General features: G+C 41.2%; 2 protein-coding genes across 3 annotated transcripts in view; one reads left to right on the plus strand and one right to left on the minus strand.

Annotated features, from left to right (window-relative positions):
- The window catches only part of LOC124291252, a 74,818-nt gene that overhangs the window by 5,140 nt on the left and 49,839 nt on the right, over positions 1-19,839 (minus strand). Inside the window, exons 8-12 of the mRNA XM_046728193.1 lie at positions 6,197-7,470; positions 5,564-5,902; positions 3,620-5,200; positions 2,624-3,532; positions 2,211-2,425 (exon numbers count right to left, since the gene is read on the minus strand). Of these exons, the coding sequence (XP_046584149.1) occupies positions 2,211-2,425; positions 2,624-3,532; positions 3,620-5,200; positions 5,564-5,902; positions 6,197-7,470 (4,318 nt within the window). The remainder of the gene's footprint in view (positions 1-2,210; positions 2,426-2,623; positions 3,533-3,619; positions 5,201-5,563; positions 5,903-6,196; positions 7,471-19,839) is intronic.
- Positions 14,126-16,422, plus strand: LOC124291255. 2 transcript variants are annotated; one of them, XR_006902178.1, is made up of 3 exons: positions 14,126-14,495; positions 15,385-15,523; positions 15,866-16,422. XR_006902178.1 is itself a non-coding variant. In XM_046728196.1 (2 exons), exons 1-2 carry the CDS (start codon positions 15,385-15,387, stop codon positions 16,102-16,104), a joined length of 378 nt encoding a protein of 125 aa, XP_046584152.1. In that variant the 5' UTR covers positions 15,289-15,384; the 3' UTR covers positions 16,105-16,422. The 2 variants fall into 2 exon arrangements, 1 of the variants encoding a protein (XP_046584152.1); XM_046728196.1 differs by lacking the exon at positions 14,126-14,495 and having other exon boundaries at positions 15,289-15,523.

A 19,839-nucleotide genomic window follows, 5' to 3' on the forward strand; every position in this document is an offset into this window, starting at 1 on the left:
TCCTAGATGTTTGCAAAATATCAAAACAAAATGACTTCTACTAAATTTATGAAAATTATTCTTGCAACAGTTAATTAACATGTAAGTCTATGGAAATTTCACTAATGATGACTCATTTATGGCCAGTTACTGTATGTAGCTCAGAGGCAAAAACTACAAGGAGACACACATTTGCTATAACTGCTTTATCCATAATAAATTTAAAATTGGCAATGATGACTTCAGTACCTTGGAATGCATTACCAGGATACACTGGTGAATTCAGTTTTCTAACTCCTGTTAGACTGACCATAGCGCAGTTAAAACCAGAAGGGCATGAATACAGTAATGTCCCCAGTACCTCAAGGTAACAATTACAGATCATTTCTGGTTGGTACCTATTCCTGCTGCTTATTACATGATGCAGTTGAAAAACTTTCACTTTCAGGTAATCTGGGTGGACATGGAATGATGAAAACATGAACATGCTAATAAACAGAACTGAATTCCTCTTTCAAGTTTCCTGCATTAAACTCAGAAAAGGGTAGATCCAAAAAGATACGGCAAGGAGGGAAGCAGTAAATCAAAGCAGTGCTATTGTCAATATGGCTGATGACAATACACATGATAGGATAGCAAGTAAGACTGCTTTTACTTTTGTGCTGTTGCAATAACAAAATGAAAAAGGAATCATCTATTTCTTCCTCAATACAACATTATTTGAAAGGGATGTAGGTATCCATTCATAACATGTTCTTATTTAGGCAAGATCAAGCAAAACCTAGAGTAACATCCCTTATGGTCAGCAGGAACTGTACTAGCTGTAATATCAAACGAAACCACTAAATCAGAATCTAATATTTGTTTTAATTTACCTTTTATTACCTTTACAATATCTAACATTCCTAACTTTCTGTTACACTAAACCTCTCTCAAACAATCTAACACCCAAATGGTTACCACTAACTGACAATCTCAAGGCGTGCTGCCTTATCAACATATCGAAACGAACTAACTACAATTCAACTTCGAACCCCACACGTCGTTGAGAAAACGCATGCTTTTTGCATGCTCGAGCTTCCCGCGAAGTAAGTTGCTGTCTGGTGTGTTTTCGTGGACTGTTCATACGTACACAAACTGTAACCTGTCTGGTTAGTAGTAGTGAATAAATCAGTACAATGAATGAACAATACATTTGTGTGGACAATCTTTTTGTCCACATTAGCTTTCTAAATGTTTCCCAACATTTCACTGAAGCATACAACGACAGATGAGTATGTAGGAACACACTATTACCGGTGCTTACAATACTGTTTCTATAGTGGCACAAATATTGCAAGAGTATTGTAAAGGAGGTGTTCTAACTATTTGTTAATACTGAGAAAGTGAAAAGGATTCAGACCACCCCGGCATTTGTGAAATATAATTGATCTGTTCTTAAATTTCACAACCATGAGGAAAAATGGCACCAGAAATGTACAGTAACAAACAAAAACATGGAACTAAACTGAAAAAGAAAATATTCATTTCTGAAATGACTTCTCAGAGAAGCCTCAAGTTATTTATATATGTGCAAAGGCATATATATGTTCATTCATTTTCCTGCATTCTGGCGAGCGGAAGGTCGCAGGTTCAATCCCCGACCGAATCATACCAAAAGACGTTAAAATATGGTACTTGTTGGTCCTTGCCTGGCGCTCGGCATTAATGGGTACAACAAGGACTGGTCGGCTCGGAGTCAGTATAATGTGTCTGAGTGGGGTATTCATGCTTCAATGCGGCATGGTATCTCAGTGGGCTAGCACTATAAAACCAGCTTCAGTCTGGGCTAGTACAAGCAGCCGCACATACACATACACACGCACATTGTCATATGAGCGAAATCTTCTCAAGCACGACATTAAACCCAATTTCACCTCACCTCACCTCCTGCATTCTGGTGTCCTAGTTTTATTGAGATATCTAAAAATGTCAAAAACTGAAATCTACACATGGGCTTGTAACGCTAAGAACTGCCATCAAGGTATGTACTGTCACTAATGGGGTATTAGCACTATATAAAGGGATCAATTGACATAGTGCTAAGACGCCGTCAGTGACAGTACATACCTTGATGACAGGTTTTAGTGTTACAAACCCCTGTGGAAATCTAGACATAGTGTATGTTCCTGGGTAGGTCAACTTCACACATTAAATATAGGAATGTGAACATGGGAAAAACATGTACTCACTCCGTGGACAGAATGTTCCTTACAGCAGAAGACCAGGTTCTACTCTCTGGTGTCTTGCCCATGTTGTCACGTGCAGATGGATCTGCACCACACTCCAGGAGTAATCTCACCACTGCCTCAATCCCACTCTCACATGCGTCATGAAGAGGTGTAGACCCATTATTATCAGTCACTGATACATCAGCATTCTTGTCCAGTAGTAATCTCACCACTGCCTCACTCCCACTCTCACATGCTTTATAAAGAGGTGTAGACCCATCATCATCAGTCACTGATACATCAGCATTCTTGTCCAGTAGTAATCTCACCACTGCCTCACTCCCTCTCTCACATGCTTCATGAAGAGGTGTAGACCCATCATCATCAGTCACTGATACATCAGCATTCTTGTCCAGTAGTAATCTCACCACTGCCTCACTCCCTCTCTCACATGCTTTATGAAGAGGTGTAGACCCATTATTATCAGTCACTGATACATCAGCATTCTTGTCCAGTAGTAATCTCACCACTGCCTCACTCCCACTCTCACATGCTTCATGAAGAGGTGTAGACTCATACATGTCAGTCACTGATACATCAGCATTCTTGTCCAGTAGTAATCTCACCACTGCCTCACTCCCACTCTCACATGCTTTATAAAGAGGTGTAGACCCATCATCATCAGTCACTGATACATCAGCATTCTTGTCCAGTAGTAATCTCACCACTGCCTCACTCCCTCTCTCACATGCTTTATGAAGAGGTGTAGACCCATTATTATCAGTCACTGATACATCAGCATTCTTGTCCAGTAGTAATCTCACCACTGCCTCACTCCCACTCTCACATGCTTTATAAAGAGGTGTAGACCCATCATCATCAGTCACTGATACATCAGCATTCTTGTCCAGTAGTAATCTCACCACTGCCTCACTCCCTCTCTCACATGCTTTATAAAGAGGTGTAGACCCATTATTATCAGTCACTGATACATCAGCATTCTTGTCCAGTAGTAATCTCACCACTGCCTCACTCCCACTCTCACATGCGTCATGAAGAGGTGTAGACCCCAACCTGTCAGTCACTGATACATCAGCATTCTTGTCCAGTAGTAATCTCACCACTGCCTCAATCCCACTCTCACATGCTTCATGAAGAGGTGTAGACTCATACATGTCAGTCACTGATACATCAGCATTCGTGTCCAGTAGTAATCTCACCACTGCCTCACTCCCACTCTCACATGCTTTATAAAGAGGTGTAGACCCATCATCATCAGTCACTGATACAATAGCATTCTTGTCCAGTAGTAATCTCACCACTGCCTCACTCCCTCTCTCACATGCTTCATGAAGAGGTGTAGACCCATCAACATCAGTCACTGATACATCAGCATTCTTGTCCAGTAGTAATCTCACCACTGCCTCACTCCCACTCTCACATGCTTTATGAAGAGGTGTAGACCCATTATTATCAGTCACTGATACATCAGCATTCTTGTCCAGTAGTAATCTCACCACTGCCTCACTCCCACTCTCACATGCGCCATGAAGAGGTGTAGACCCCAACCTGTCAGTCACTGATACATCAGCATTCTTGTCCAGTAGTAATCTCACCACTGCCTCACTCCCTCTCTCACATGCTTTATAAAGAGGTGTAGACCCATTATTATCAGTCACTGATACATCAGCATTCTTGTCCAGTAGTAATCTCACCACTGCCTCACTCCCACTCTCACATGCTTTATGAAGAGGTGTATACCCCCACAGTTTGTTAGTCACTGATACATCAGCATTCTTGTCCAGTAGTAATCTCACCACTGCCTCACTCCCTCTCCCACATGCTTTATAAAGAGGTGTAGACCCATTATTATCAGTCACTGATACATCAGCATTCTTGTCCAGTAGTAATCTCACCACTGCCTCACTCCCACTCTCACATGCTTTATAAAGAGGTGTAGACCCATTATTATCAGTCACTGATACATCAGCATTCTTGTCCAGTAGTAATCTCACCACTGCCTCACTCCCTCTCTCACATGCTTTATAAAGAGGTGTAGACCCATTATTATCAGTCACTGATACATCAGCATTCTTGTCCAGTAGTAATCTCACCACTGCCTCACTCCCTCTCTCACATGCTTTATAAAGAGGTGTAGACCCATTATTATCAGTCACTGATACATCAGCATTCTTGTCCAGTAGTAATCTCACCACTGCCTCACTCCCACTCTCACATGCTTCATGAAGAGGTGTATACCCCCACAGTTTGTTAGTCACCGATACATCAGCATTCTTGTCCAGTAGTAATCTCACCACTGCCTCACTCCCTCTCCCACATGCTTTATGAAGAGGTGTATACCCCCACAGTTTGTTAGTCACTGATACATCAGCATTCTTGTCCAGTAGTAATCTCACCACTGCCTCACTCCCTCTCTCACATGCTTTATAAAGAGGTGTAGACCCATTATTATCAGTCACTGATACATCAGCATTCTTGTCCAGTAGTAATCTCACCACTGCCTCATTCCCTCTCTCACATGCTTCATGAAGAGGTGTAGACCCATTATTATCAGTCACTGATACATCAGCATTCTTGTCCAGTAGTAATCTCACCACTGCCTCACTCCCTCTCTCACATGCTTTATAAAGAGGTGTAGACCCATTATTATCAGTCACTGATACATCAGCATTCTTGTCCAGTAGTAATCTCACCACTGCCTCACTCCCTCTCTCACATGCTTTATAAAGAGGTGTAGACCCATTATTATCAGTCACTGATACATCAGCATTCTTGTCCAGTAGTAATCTCACCACTGCCTCACTCCCACTCTCACATGCGTCATGAAGAGGTGTAGACCCCAACCTGTCAGTCACTGATACATCAGCATTCTTGTCCAGTAGTAATCTCACCACTGCCTCACTCCCTCTCTCACATGCTTTATAAAGAGGTGTAGACCCATTATTATCAGTCACTGATACATCAGCATTCTTGTCCAGTAGTAATCTCACCACTGCCTCACTCCCTCTCTCACATGCTTTATGAAGAGGTGTAGACCCATTATTATCAGTCACTGATACATCAGCATTCTTGTCCAGTAGTAATCTCACCACTGCCTCACTCCCCCTCTCACATGCTTCATGAAGAGGTGTAGACCAATCATAATCAGTCATTGATACATCAGCATTCTTGTCCAGTAGTAATCTCACCACTGCCTCACTCCCCCTCTCACATGCTTCATGAAGAGGTGTAGACCCATCATCATCAGTCACTGATACATCAGCATTCTTGTCCAGTAGTAATCTCACCACTGCCTCACTCCCACTCTCACATGCTTTATGAAGAGGTGTATACCCCCACAGTTTGTTAGTCACCGATACATCAGCATTCTTGTCCAGTAGTAATCTCACCACTGCCTCACTCCCTCTCTCACATGCTTTATAAAGAGGTGTAGACCCATTATTATCAGTCACTGATACATCAGCATTCTTGTCCAGTAGTAATCTCACCACTGCCTCACTCCCACTCTCACATGCGTCATGAAGAGGTGTAGACCCATGATCATCAGTCACTGATACATCAGCATTCTTGTCCAGTAGTAATCTCACCACTGCCTCACTCCCTCTCTCACATGCGTCATGAAGAGGTGTAGACCCATTATTATCAGTCACTGATACATCAGCATTCTTGTCCAGTAGTAATCTCACCACTGCCTCACTCCCACATGCTTTATGAAGAGGTGTAGACCCCAACCTGTCAGTCACTGATACATCAGCATTCTTGTCCAGTAGTAATCTCACCACTGCCTCACTCCCACTCTCACATGCTTTATGAAGAGGTGTATACCCATTATTATCAGTCACTGATACATCAGCATTCTTGTCCAGTAGTAATCTCACCACTGCCTCACTCCCACTCTCACATGCTTTATGAAGAGGTGTAGACCCCCACAGTTTGTTAGTCACTGATACATCAGCATTCTTGTCCAGTAGTAATCTCACCACTGCCTCACTCCCACTCTCACATGCTTTATAAAGAGGTGTATACCCCCACAGTTTGTTAGTCACTGATACATTAACATTCTTGTCCAGTAGTAATCTCACCACTGCCTCACTCCCCCTCTCACATGCTTCTTGAAGAGGTGTAGACCCATGATCATCAGTCACTGATACATCAGCATTCTTGTCCAGTAGTAATCTCACCACTGCCTCACTCCCTCTCTCACATGCTTTATGAAGAGGTGTATACCCCCACAGTTTGTTAGTCACTGATACATCAGCATTCTTGTCCAGTAGTAATCTCACCACTGCCTCACTCCCTCTCCCACATGCTTTATGAAGAGGTGTAGACCCATCATCATCAGTCACTGATACATCAGCATTCTTGTCCAGTAGTAATCTCACCACTGCCTCACTCCCTCTCTCACATGCTTTATGAAGACCGTGGAATGTAGTCACTTGTCCATTCACATTCTCATCACATACCAGCTGTTCCAGTATCCCAACATTCCCGGACTGACAGCATACCAGGGCTACCTTGACTTTCTCTTCCATTGTACAGTCCTGTAGAGAGAGGCCTTTTGCACAGAAACTGTCATAGAGGAATCTTTCTCGGGATGAGCACAGGCAGGACAGAAAAGACCCTCCAACAACAGAGTCGGTGGAGCTGTATAGAACATGTCTGTCATCTGGTGTCAGACCTTTCACACCTGCAGCAAGATGCTGGACAAACTCGGGATCATTACATGCTGGGTGACTGAACACACAGGCGTATCTCTGGTCGACCACTGCTGCAGCAAATCTCCCAGCGAGCAGCTGATAGTGACATGGACTAATCAACACATGCAGCTTATTGACAGAGTCAGGTTGCTGAACAAAGACATAGTGATAGATGAACTGCAATGGTAATGTTTTGATAATGTGTTCTGTTCGTTCACAGAGTATGGCATTTAATGCCTGAAACAGTCCCTGCTTACACTGGACATACAGACAACACATAAGTACTTTACATTGTAATATGTCCCTGCAGTGACTGATGTCATTGTAACAGTAAGCCATTGAGAGGTCCTCCACTCCACTTATCTGTAGTGCCCAGTCCCACTGGATCCATCTCCTCCTGTCTCCCTTTTCATACTGTCTCCTCTTAGGAAAGTTCCAGAGCTGGGCCTCCATCTTCCCACCTTGCATGGCCAGCAGCAGGAGAGCAGCAAATAAAACCTTGTTGTTGCTGTAGAGGTGGCGACAGGTGGCCAGCAGCGGGATGGATGCTGTTGATGCTGCTGCTAAAAAAAACATAGGCAGTGTGTCATACAACTCTCTCTGTTCTTCAAAAGACAGGACATCCCAACTATGAAAAGTAAGTGAGTATGGTTTTACGCTGCTTTTAGCAATATTGCTGCGGAGATATCAGAAATGGGTTTCACACCCCATCTATGAAAAGACTAACATGCATGTAGCTGACTCACCTCAGCTTCACTACCCTGAATATGTCATTACCAAAACACTTGCAGACATATATGTACAATCTTATTTCAAACCAACAACATAGCTGTGCATGTTTAAGTGGAGCTCTCATAGATTGTATGCAGGATTAAGCTAATATCGGCTTCCACCTGTGCTGACCAAGAATACCATTTCTTCAAACTATTGTGACCAAGTCAATTTGACAATTTTGTGATGTACAAGTCCTCCATTTACCACAAGCTTCCTATTTCTTTGATTCTGTCTTGTTTGTGAGAAACAATATACAGACTTTGATGTTTCACTATTGCTGATTTTCAACATTGCGAGATGCAATATGAGATGTTGATCTAAATGTTCCACCCCTCCAGATAGTGTAGTGCCTTTAATGGAAAAACAGAAATTGTACTTACCTGCAGTTTGGCATGTTAAATTTTCAGGAATACCGGGCAAAACACAGAATGTAGAATCATGCAATGAATGCACATAGCACACCATCTACATCATGACACTGTCCTGAACATTCACTGATAGATATTTCTCATCACAGGAGGGACCAAATACTAGACTTTCTGTATGCAACCTTAGAGAGCTCTGACAAGTCATGCACAGTGGTGGAGCAATGCTTCTTCTGCAATATTGTACTCTGGACTTAATCTATTACATTCATTCTGGACACACAGGCACCACAGTGAACCATGAATGCAGCATTCCAGTTACTGGTGATATGTCACACCTTGGGTAAAACTGTGCATCTTTGTCTACCATGAATGCATCAGAGATGCCAACACAAAAGTGTTGTAAATAGTAGTTTCAAGGATCAAAATTAGTAGTTGACCATAAAATTACTAGTCAACTAAATACTTAAACTCATGATGGATTCTGAGAAAGATAATATGGCACAAATCAAGAGTGAAGCTTTAATTTCACAAATTATCAGCATTACATTTCTTCTTGTCTCTTTTTGCTGAAAATACATTTAATCGACGAATATATGTTTTTGTCTATATATCCGAATTTTAATTAACTTTCTTAAATTTCTAGTGCAATTGTATTGGAGCAGTTTGAGGGTAAAATTCATAGCGACTGCAATGCAATCTAGAGGTGAACATATCTGAATACATGCGCTGACTATATGTGATGCAACATCTACATCGCACATGACTGGCATGAAAACAGACTTCAACAAATATGTAAGCATATCAGGTTTTGAATGAATTATATATATTTGGCCTGTCTGTCTGCTGGTGATGCCTACCTAAGGAGATGGCAATACCATGTTTGGTGTCACAGACATGCTAGTCTGTCGTATTTACTGTAACCAACTTGCTCAGATGGAGACAAAATGAAAAAAAAGACCTGGTTCCTATTATGTTCTTATGAGATATTGCTACACAAGAAAGGAGAGATTTTATGTATAAGGCCTAAGATGAAGTTACCAAAATTGACTGTACTTCAAAGACCCTGTAGACCACTTAACGAGATAAATTTTGTGCCCACTAGAAGAATAAAGCATACGGTATAAGGGATTAGAATCTTTATACCTTATTTACAATACAGCATCTGATCTTCAGGGATATATCACTATCTGTATTGTCTGGTTGTATACTGACCCACAATGAAAACGCATAAGGGTCTTTGTTTTAGATCACTTTTGAAACATGTGTGAGAAGAACTAATGATGCACTGAATATTTGAAATGAATGTTCAAGACTTCATTAGGAACAGTTGTTGGAGTTCAAATCCACTTCATGCTTTCGGAAACAGAAACATTCATGAAAACACATTTTTGATCATTCGCTGAAAGACAGCAAGGCAATCCTGACAATGAAAATACATGTGCACTTCGTGAAGTCTTTCCCATATAATTCATGTGTATAGAGAGCTCGGTAGCCAGTCTTAAACATGCCGCGACTGAATCTGCAGCAACGTGCACACGCTCTGGGACTCCTTGAAGCCGGTACTTCACAAAATGTTGTTGCTAGGCACCTTAATGTCAACCAGTCCACCATTAGCCGTCTTGTCAATCGTCACCAGATGGCAGGGAGCGTTGCCGACTGCCCTCGACCAGGACGACTTCATGTTACAACAGCGAGACAAGATCGACAGAGGCGACTGGTGCACCTTTAAGATTGCTTCAGAACACCAACAACAACAGCAGCAGCAGCAACGACTGGTATCCATGGAAGAAGAATCCACCCATTGACAGTCATTTGACGCCTGAGACAGGCCAGACTGAACTGTCGACTACCGTGGCCCAGTGCTTCAGCCCCGTCACTGCCAAGCCCGACATCAATTCGCACAGCAGTATGCGCAACAACTACCACTTTTCTTTCGTGGGCTTGTCTTTTCAAACGAGTCGCAGTATTGTGTGTCATTAATGGATTGAAGGTAGCGTGTTTACAGATGTCGTGGGGAACATTATGTGTCAGAGAAATCGATTTGTGGTGGTAGTGTAATGGTTTGGGGGACCATCAATGCACGTTTCAGGAGTGATCTGCTTGTCATCCAAGGTAATCTGACTGCACAGCGTTATGTGGATGAAGTCCTGAGGCCCATAGTAGTTCATTGGCTGCGCCGTCACCAATGCCCTCAACGTCCACTAACATTCCAACATGACAACGCCCGTCCTCATGCCACCAGGGTGACAAGCATTCATTCAGCAAGCTGGAATTAATGTGATGAACTGGCCAGCGTATTCACCAGATCTCAACCCTACTGATCATTTGTGGGATGTACAGGGGAGATGTGTTTATTGACGTCAGCCACCACCAGCCAATGTCACAGATCTCACACTGGCCTTGCAGCAAGAATGGAGGAACATTCCCATGGCCTTCATTGCTCGCCTCTGTGACTCATTGCCCCATCGTCTCAATGCCTGCATCAGGGCGGATGGAGGACACACAAGATACTGACAGTGTTTAAAGGGGTGACCTTGTTCGACCTATCTGCACCACTCCCATTTGCTGAAATCCAACTTATCTAAAACCATAATCATTGCTTATTATCCATGTCATAAACTGAAAATGATTTTGCATCTAAACCTTTGTTTGTTGTCACTTTATTCCACATCAAAATCAGTTATGCGTTTTCATTGAGGGTCAGTGTAGATACTTGCTGCACCAGTATAAGAGTCCACATTGGGGCGGTCCTTGGACACCAGATACAGATAAAGTCCATCTCTGATCTCAAAAAGCATCCTTCCATGATCAGTTACTTAAAGAGCAATGGTCTTGCTACTGCTCAGATTTCAATTGGGTTGTAGGCAACTGGTGGGGGTAGACCAGCAAAGGTGTACGCTTGAAGGATGATTATCTCATATGTGAGATTTCCAGTGTAGAGGCTGTCGAAAGCAGGATAAACAGGCACTTAGAAAAGTTGCAGATCTCCAAAGCTTTAACAGGGCAGAGTGACAGATCTTCTTTATCATCAAGCCCAAGAATGGTGGATAATAGTGGAATAGTGAAGAGTCTATCAATTCCAGTAATTGGTTCTCAGCTATAAAGTACCAACAGATACCAAGGAAAACCATGCCATGTTCCTTCTTCTCATATCAAACTCAGTCCACATCCAGTGCATGGAGTTCCGATATATGGGCACCAATAGTATGACCTACTGCATTTGTCTTGGGGGTGATGTGTTCAGGGTCCTTGTCTTGAAGAGATTGATGGTTGACTGAGGTGAGGTGCCTCAGAACTATCGACAGGTCCGTAGACAGTGAATGGAATGATCTGTCAACTTTTTAGGAGTGCAACAAGGAGTTCAGGCACATTAGAAATCTTCATACCCGTCACTGTCATCACTACAATGATCATGGCGGCAAGGCATGTGGACAATGTCAATCCCAGAGTTTCCTCGAACCACAAAGGTGAAGCTGAAAAATGATCTGTGCTGAAGCCATCGAGACAATGAAATAATCTTCAAAATTATTCCACTTGAAAGCCAGCAGTGTGGTGCTCCAAAGCAATCACTGGAGCAACTATTCATGAATATCCTTTAGCAATCAACTATCTCTGTAGAAAGATATTGATGAAACCCCTGGAGCGACCAATGAAGACGATCAGAGTGAAGGTTGATCAACATAATTTGTGTAATTTTGTGCTGGCATTCCATGGACACAAACCGGGGGATAGCTGAGCGTTGAAACTGGTCACATATGGTTCCACCTGATTGGTGATCAGGAAGCAGACAGACCTGAAGATCTCTGGACTATTGGTATCACTAAACTTGGGGACAAGGCTAGAGAATAGAATGATGTGGGGATCCCAGGAATGTCATCACTGACATGAGGGTGAGTGAGTTTAGTTTTATGCCGCTTTTAACAATATTCCAGTAATATCACGGCAGGGGACACCAGAAATGGGCTTCACACATTATGGGGAATTGACTGACTGACTGAGTTTGGTTTTACGCCGCTTTTAGCAACATTCCAGCAACATCACGGCAGGGGACACCAGAAATGGGCTTCACACATTGTGCCCATGTGGGGATTCGAACCCGGGTCTTCAGCGTGTATGGGGAATTGAAACCAGGTTTTCAGCTTTAACCACTAGGCTACCCCACCACGTGTACCCCACTGCTCACCTAAATGCACCATCAATATTAACAAAAGGGACATTTAAAAGCTTATATTGATGAAGACTTGGACAAACTTGGACAGTGTTTACCATATTGATGGACATTAGTAGTATAGGGAATGGGGGTTTTGGATCAAGTCCAACAAAAGCCTCTGCAAAGCCTTATTTCACAAATAAGGCTTTGGTCAGACCCTTGATCCAGCTACCATTACCCCTACTGCTTTTGAGTCCCCCCGGCACTCAAAAGTTTGAGACGCCAGACGCCCAATGTGCCGCACCACTTAACTACCGGGGACATGGCTGAAGTATGCCAGTTTAACGGGTCTATCCTGGGGCACTATGCCACGTTGACCTCGATGAAACAGTTTAACGTGAATCGCCTATAATCTCCTTGGTGTTTGTAATAAAGGCTTGCTGAGCTTTTTTCACCCCTTGTTCTATGTACTTTTTTTTCTCGTCTTCGCTGATATCAGACTTACGAGACTTGGATCGAATCTCGTTTCATTTTGTTATATTTTTCGAGTTCAGAGAGGATTTTACGAAACTCCTCCTCCGAGATCTTGTTGTCAGTGAGTGACGTGGAAATACGCTCACTTACCGTGTTAAACTTTGCTTCGGCCAGAACCCTGATCTCGTCGTGTTTCAATGCCTTACGATGCAGTCTACGTGATGCAAACTTAAGCACCAACCCTAACACCCCTACCACCCCAGCTGTTATTTCGATGCCTAGCACTACGGGGGTAGCCACGATGGTGGCTAACAACCAAACACCTGTCGCCCCCAGCCCCATGCTGGTTGTCATAAGGGCAGTATCAGCCCCGTCCACGATACTGAAAGCTCTATGGTACTTCTTACATAGTGCTTTATGCGTGTCGCTGTCTTGTTCTAGTTGACGTTTTACATCACATAACCGTCTCAAACGGAACCCGTCTACAGTTTCCAGGGTCTTCGCTACTTCCTCTACGACTGGGTATAGACCCATTCTGTGTGACTATAATATATCTGATAAAATATTTTTTAATTGGGTATCAGTTAATAGCCGATCAACGTACTTGAAGTTTATAAGGCCCACGTTCTCGGGTAGGTGAATAGAGGAAAGGTCAATAGGTAAAGATGGGGAACTTCTAAATACACTGGAGCTTGTTAAGGGGGGCAGCAACCCCTCACCGGGCCCCGAGTCCGTCGTATAACGACACTACAATGGTGGTCTCTATAGACATCAGCATGTGGTCTTATTTGCACCCCAGATAAAAAGTACCATGGGTCCACATGGACGTTTTTTAAAAAGAGTATTATGATTAATGTGGAGCCCGGAGGCATAAACCTAGGAAATGGTGATAGGTCAGAGTATATCTTAAATGATAACCGTGCATTCCCGGTTGTATCTAGCATGTAACCCGGGTGATCTGGGATTTGGGAAATTCTCATATTTTGAAGGCCGTATCATGGAATAATAATTCATACAAAATTCATTATTCATTATTACCACTACAAGCAATATATTAGGATTCAGATATTAGAAAAATATAAATATAGAATATTAGTAATAGCTTAGAGAAAGACTCCAGTCAAAAGTTGTAAAACTCATCTCACAGACATATTATTGAAAAAGTCATAAATTATGGCTACACAATTTCACAGATATTCAAGATAAAATCATAGCCTAAGGTATTGAGGACTCAAGCTGTTAAGCAATCCTTTCAGTAATTCAGAGTTATGACCAGACGATCAAATGCATCTATTGTAATCCAAGCACCTGTAATTGACACATCAGATTAGGCTCGTTAAGATCTAGCCCAGGGTAAGCATCCAAGCATCCAGTAAAAGTGCCATCTAGATTAGTGCCAGTTAAAATAGGATTAACAGGATTAAGAGTAATTGCCCTGTCTGGTCATTGAAGGACACACCCCATTTTGTATATTCTGTATTTGATAGGCTGATGTAGGTTACATCCATTTTTGTATCAGTCAACCAATCATAATCTCTTTATTGTTTTAAATGTAGATAAAATGTCTCTTACTACATTTGTCCAGCAGTAGGGTTTAGACTCCCAACACAGGTCAGCTCTAGCCCTCAGCCCAGAGGGTTGTACCGACTCTGTGGCCACCCCTTGTTACTCCGTTCTTGCAGAGACCATATAATAGAGGGACGGCCCTCTAGCCAGTGCGCAAAACCATCAGCGCTACGGCTTGTACGGCGCAGCCTATCCGGAAGCTGGCGAAAACGAGTGTTGACTTCAGTCATCGATTTCGCGTATTTTCGTTGCAAAGGTGAGATTTGATTTTTTTCATGTATTCTCATGCATATACTTACATTTGCAACAGTGCATTAGAGGTGTATTAGGGGTGCTAGAGCATTATTTGTCTTTGTATTTGATGAATACTGTCATGTGTGCTCGTCGTTCTGTGAGAACAATGGCGGAAGTGTAAAATCGGCAAAAGTCCCGATTTTGATTTTAAATAACGGATGCTAATTCTGAATGCAAATCCTTAGTTACCGGGGTGTAATGAAAGAAAATAAGATAAAGATTTGTATAGGGGCATTTATAAGTCTGTGGCGTTCGCGTCATTCCTTATTTTGGCTCGTGCAATGCGATGAAATATGATGTTTTCCGAAATATTTTACTCCACAACACTTGATTTTCGCACGCTTTCACAAGAACAGCTTATTACAAGCATGTTTAAAATAAAGACGTGAACATTCACGGCGATTTCCTCTTTTGCGTGGTACACTTTTTATATGGCTACGATCGGTATTTTATTTTTATGATTTTGGCGTAAACCCATATTTGCGTCGTATACTGAACATTTCAGTTATCATGTAGCGAGACGACATAACATTCATTTTGTTCATTAATATAACGTGAATATATATTTAAATCATTCTACAAAGTCTCATTCACCTGATCGTTTGAAAAAGTACATATTTCCATTATTGTTCATTTTGATGATTATATTTGTGGAAAAGGTCCATATTTATCATGTAACAATTCATATATTTTTCTGTTATCATTATTCTTCCTACTGAAGTTAGAGTTATATTGCTATATATTATTATATTATTATACAGTACCAGCAGCCTGACTTTATGCAACAATGAATCAACATTTTATTTATATCATTACACTATTTATATAATAAATTATCATTTGTTTGGCAGATGCCCAGGAAAAAAAAGTTTTCATCGGCAGTCGCCGGAAGGGCTACTCAAAGTGGGGTCCGAGACAACAAGGTGTCAGTTCTTCCTCTCTCTGACATTCTTATTCATCAGTTCAATCAACTGTTCTCGACGATTGCAGGTAAGTAATAATGGAAGTAAGAAATTCACAAATGATGTCTTTGAAAAAAAATGAGTAAATTTGTGTTGATATTTTGTAGTTATTGGTACTTGTATATCTGGTACCTGCAGAAATAAGTTTAAAATATCAAAGCAATTGTATAATCAAATATTAAAATTTTCTTTTCTTATGTAAAAACAACGGTATAGTGTAAATTATTAAATACAATATTCCCATCTTGAGTAAGTAACTAGACCTTGTTTGAAAGAGCATTGGCAACCAACTATTGCATAATTTTAACAACTATTTAGAACACTTCAAATATATTTTTTTAATATTAATATTGTGTAACTCCATTTTCAGTTCAAGAGATGCACTGTGGGACAAAGCATGGAAGTCATTCTTCATTGACCTCACCGATGAACCCACAAATACCCCATGCCTGGAAGAAGCGACATATTCTGATGGTTGTTCGGCTGATGAATTCTTTGGGTTTATTTGACACAATTCACCAGTATCATCCGGACAACAATGTAGATGAATTTGTTGATGACATCCTGCGATACCAGCAATATTTAACATTAAAAAAGGAGCTCATGTAGATGAGCTAGGCAATTTTACAATTTCAAGAAACAAGCGTGAAAACATTACTATTGTGCAGTTTTATGACTGAGGTAGGCTCAGTCCAGCTTTCAGTAGTCATCAAGCCATCCTTTACATATGCAATACTAGTATATGCACATCGACGTGACTTTGGCCCAAATCATGAATTCTGGATTGGTTTAACTGCATTTTTCCCCAAATGTAATAAAGTACATGAGTAGAAATTATGGAAATTAAAATCCAATGTACAGTTCACTTCATGGATATCTAAAATATCTGTTAATGAAGTCATATTAAGATTGTGTTCAGATTTGTATGATTTTATGTTTTATGTTTTACATTCACAATCAGTCCTAAATGAACAACATAACTATGCAGGTTGTGTTGCAAGAAGTTTATAAGTTATCATCTTCCCTTATTTTATCATGACTACAATAAATATATTTTTCTGTTATCATTATTCTTCCTAAAGAAGTTTGATTATGAGTTTACCCGGGCTTAGACAGTAACTACAGCCTGTCTTATGCAACAACAAAAATGAAAAATGAACTCATTATTCAACATTACATTTATATCATAAAATTATCATTTGTTTTGTAGATGCCCAGGAAAAAGAAAGTTTTCATCGGAAGGGCTACTCAAAGAGCCTACTATTAAGTACAATATTCCCATCTTGATTAAGTAGATATACCTTGTTTGAAAGAGCATTGGCAACCAACTATTGCATAATTTTAATTTCAAATTCAGTTTAGAGTTTATTTGCAACAGTTGAAATTCACATTTACTGTGTTTTTAATGAAAGAATATCTAAATGGTTGAATTTAGTAATACATGATTGTACATATAGATCTATGGTCCTATTCTACAATAAATACATTGTACATATAAGAACGTGTGATGTTGTGTTTTAATGATATTGGTTGCATTTTCCTGCCAAGTTAAAGTTGACACTTTGCTGAAATTTATTAATTGATAGGGTAATGTAGTACAGCCCATTTAACACATATATTTCATGGGCTCGGAGGCAAGTGACTTTAGTATTTAGTGGCTTCCCTTTGAAAAAAAACAACAAGTGTCTCCATACGGCCCAAAGCAGAATCACTGCTAGCCCCAAACTGGCATTATAAACACATTAACGCTCTTGGAAAATGTGAAATCGCGTGTTTCGTTGGGACTATAAACTTTATAATAAACACCAGTCAGTCACAGCCCCTGTCTTTCTTCCGAGGATTCATGATTTTAATAATATTGTTTTTGAGATGACACCCCGACTCAAATGCTTCACAGTACAATACATAATGACAAGGTCGACACTTCTAGGGTGCACCCTACCCGACTGGCGTTGCTCGATCGCCACGCTTACCATCGCGATGCAATCGATTAAAACTTTATGTAAACATAATCATGGATGATTGGCCTATCGAGCAACACTCATGACACCTACCAATTCTTTATTGTTATTTCTGCAAGTCGATTGAAAACCAATTTTGACTCTCAACTAAACGATCTTGACACAAATGGATGACGATATGTCCGCATACACAAAAGGGTGTGGTCGAAGCAAGTCCTCTGATTGGCTAACGCTTGCAAATCTGCACATTCTTTATATATTCAAGGGAATTTTTACTTTCATCGACTGCTTGACCACACCTCGTTTTGTGCCAACGAATACTTGCAAGTAAATCTTGGGATTAGCCATGTGATGATACGTTTTAGCGCAGCATCGATATTGGCAACTGTAATGTTAAAACTGCCTTTTACCTGACTGGGTTAGTTTGATTTTTGTATTTTGGTTTATATTCTCTGTCCTGTATGGTAGTCTGTGAATTCTCCAAGTAAGTATCGAGGTCCAAGTCGAATCATCCCAGTGAATGAATTAAGTCGTCCATGGCCATGCCGAATGTTGAAACAAATATTCCAGGCTTATGGCGACCGCATTTCAAGGCTGAATGATACATGTTCTGCGATGTTGTCAGTTGACATGTGCAAATGAGAGAGAAGATAACAATTAAGATTATTGTAATCAGTTTAATGGAGCTGTCCATGTAAAGCTTAACTGTCAAACGCAGCCGGTGAAATCCCGCTAAGGGAATTAACTCTAGGCCCGGATATTACGCAATATTGTTTACGTGGTTACCAGAGTGCTCATTTGCGAATGTCTGCGCATTTGTTGCGCATGTGTACCGGTAGAGGGAGGTTAGCAGCAGGGTGTCGATGTGTATCAGTTACATGCCAGGCCGTAGCGCTGATGGTTAGTGATAAACTGTTGGGGAGGGCCGTCCCTCTATTATATGGTCTCTGGTTCTTGTAAATAAAATTGTGATTAGCTTCTTGTGACGTCGGACTCTTTTGCTGAGTTAATTCCCCCAAGCAGACCAGCACGTCAGTTAGATAAGGCGTTTCACCGGAACCACCACTTGGACCCAAGACCCTTATCATAATAGTTGGCGGAGAATCAACGATTTTCGGATCCTCTGAGCCCAGGAACTAACTACAACCAGCTACAAGAACACATGGAATAACAAGCGACTGCATCCACGTCTGATCTCAACACTGGATTAAGGACCACCAACTCCTGTAAAGACACCAACAAAGGAATAAAAAGTCTTCAAAAATTGTAAGTACTACTTTACATTGTTGATTTCTTGTCTTTCTTCATTATAGTACGGTACATACTATAAGGTGTCATGGCCAATATGGAGTCTGGTATGGAAAGTAACTGTGGAAGTGAAACTGTGTCCTTAGTTACCCCCCTTGCCAAAAGTGTAATTCAGGTAACATTTGGCACTGAAACAACAACTTGTTTAATAGATACAGGGGCATCCATTTGCTGCATTTCATCTGCTTTTCTAAACAAAGCTTTCAACAACCCTGTACTTGGAAACTCACCCTTTCCACAAATTCAAGGTGTTGGCGGCGAATTGCACAAGGTGTTGGGTTCAGTTGTGTTAGATTTTGTCATTGAAGATCAAGAATTTTCACAAAAATTCTATGTCCTGCCCTCATTACCTAAGTCAGTCCTATTAGGTGAGAACTTCCTCAATGACAACGATGCAGTCTTAGATTATAGCTGCCATTCCCTCATAATAGGCAACAGCACCTCAGATAGGCAGTATATCAATTTCATTGCCAATCCAGATCAAGAAATTTGTGGATTAGCAAAATCAATAGATCAGATATATATTCCCCCTCGGAGTGAAATTCATTTCAAGGTAAGACTGCCTGAGGCAAACAATGATTCCCTCATCCTCATTGAACCAACTGCCTCCCTCACTGCTCATTCAGAAGTAGCAGGTGGTAGGACCCTCTCGAAAGTGCATAAGAAAACTGCTACATTTAGGCTTATGAATCCTTCCCAAGAAGAAAAAGTTTTAGATAAGGGTACAGTTGTAGGAAAATTTAGTTACATTGACAGCCACTCTATCTTTGAAATTGACTGTGACCAACCTTTAATAAATTCAGTTAACACTGACATTAGGACAACAGACAATGACACTAGGGATTACGTCAAAATTGCTCAAGACTTAGGATTTGACTTGACCAAGACACAACTGACGTCAGGCCAACAACACAGACTACTCAGGTTTTTAGGACAAAACAGAGACATGTTTTCCACAAGCCTTGCAGATTTAGGGAAAACTGACATGCACGAGCATGTCATTGACACGGGCAACCATCCCCCTGTTAAGTGTAGGCCTTATCGTCAGTCTCCTCATCTCCAAAAAGTCACAGAA

Source organism: Haliotis rubra, unplaced genomic scaffold (assembly GCF_003918875.1).
Source record: "Haliotis rubra isolate DU_JTF1 unplaced genomic scaffold, ASM391887v1 Scf488, whole genome shotgun sequence".
Taxonomy (NCBI): domain Eukaryota; kingdom Metazoa; phylum Mollusca; class Gastropoda; order Lepetellida; family Haliotidae; genus Haliotis; species Haliotis rubra.

Bases quoted from the DNA above. Each gene is read 5' to 3' on its own strand.
- LOC124291255 (XM_046728196.1), top strand. From the start codon at position 15,385: ATGCCCAGGAAAAAAAAGTTTTCATCGGCAGTCGCCGGAAGGGCTACT. The intron at 15,524-15,865 runs GTAAGTAATAAT...CTCCATTTTCAG, and splicing joins ACTGTTCTCGACGATTGCAG to TTCAAGAGATGCACTGTGGG.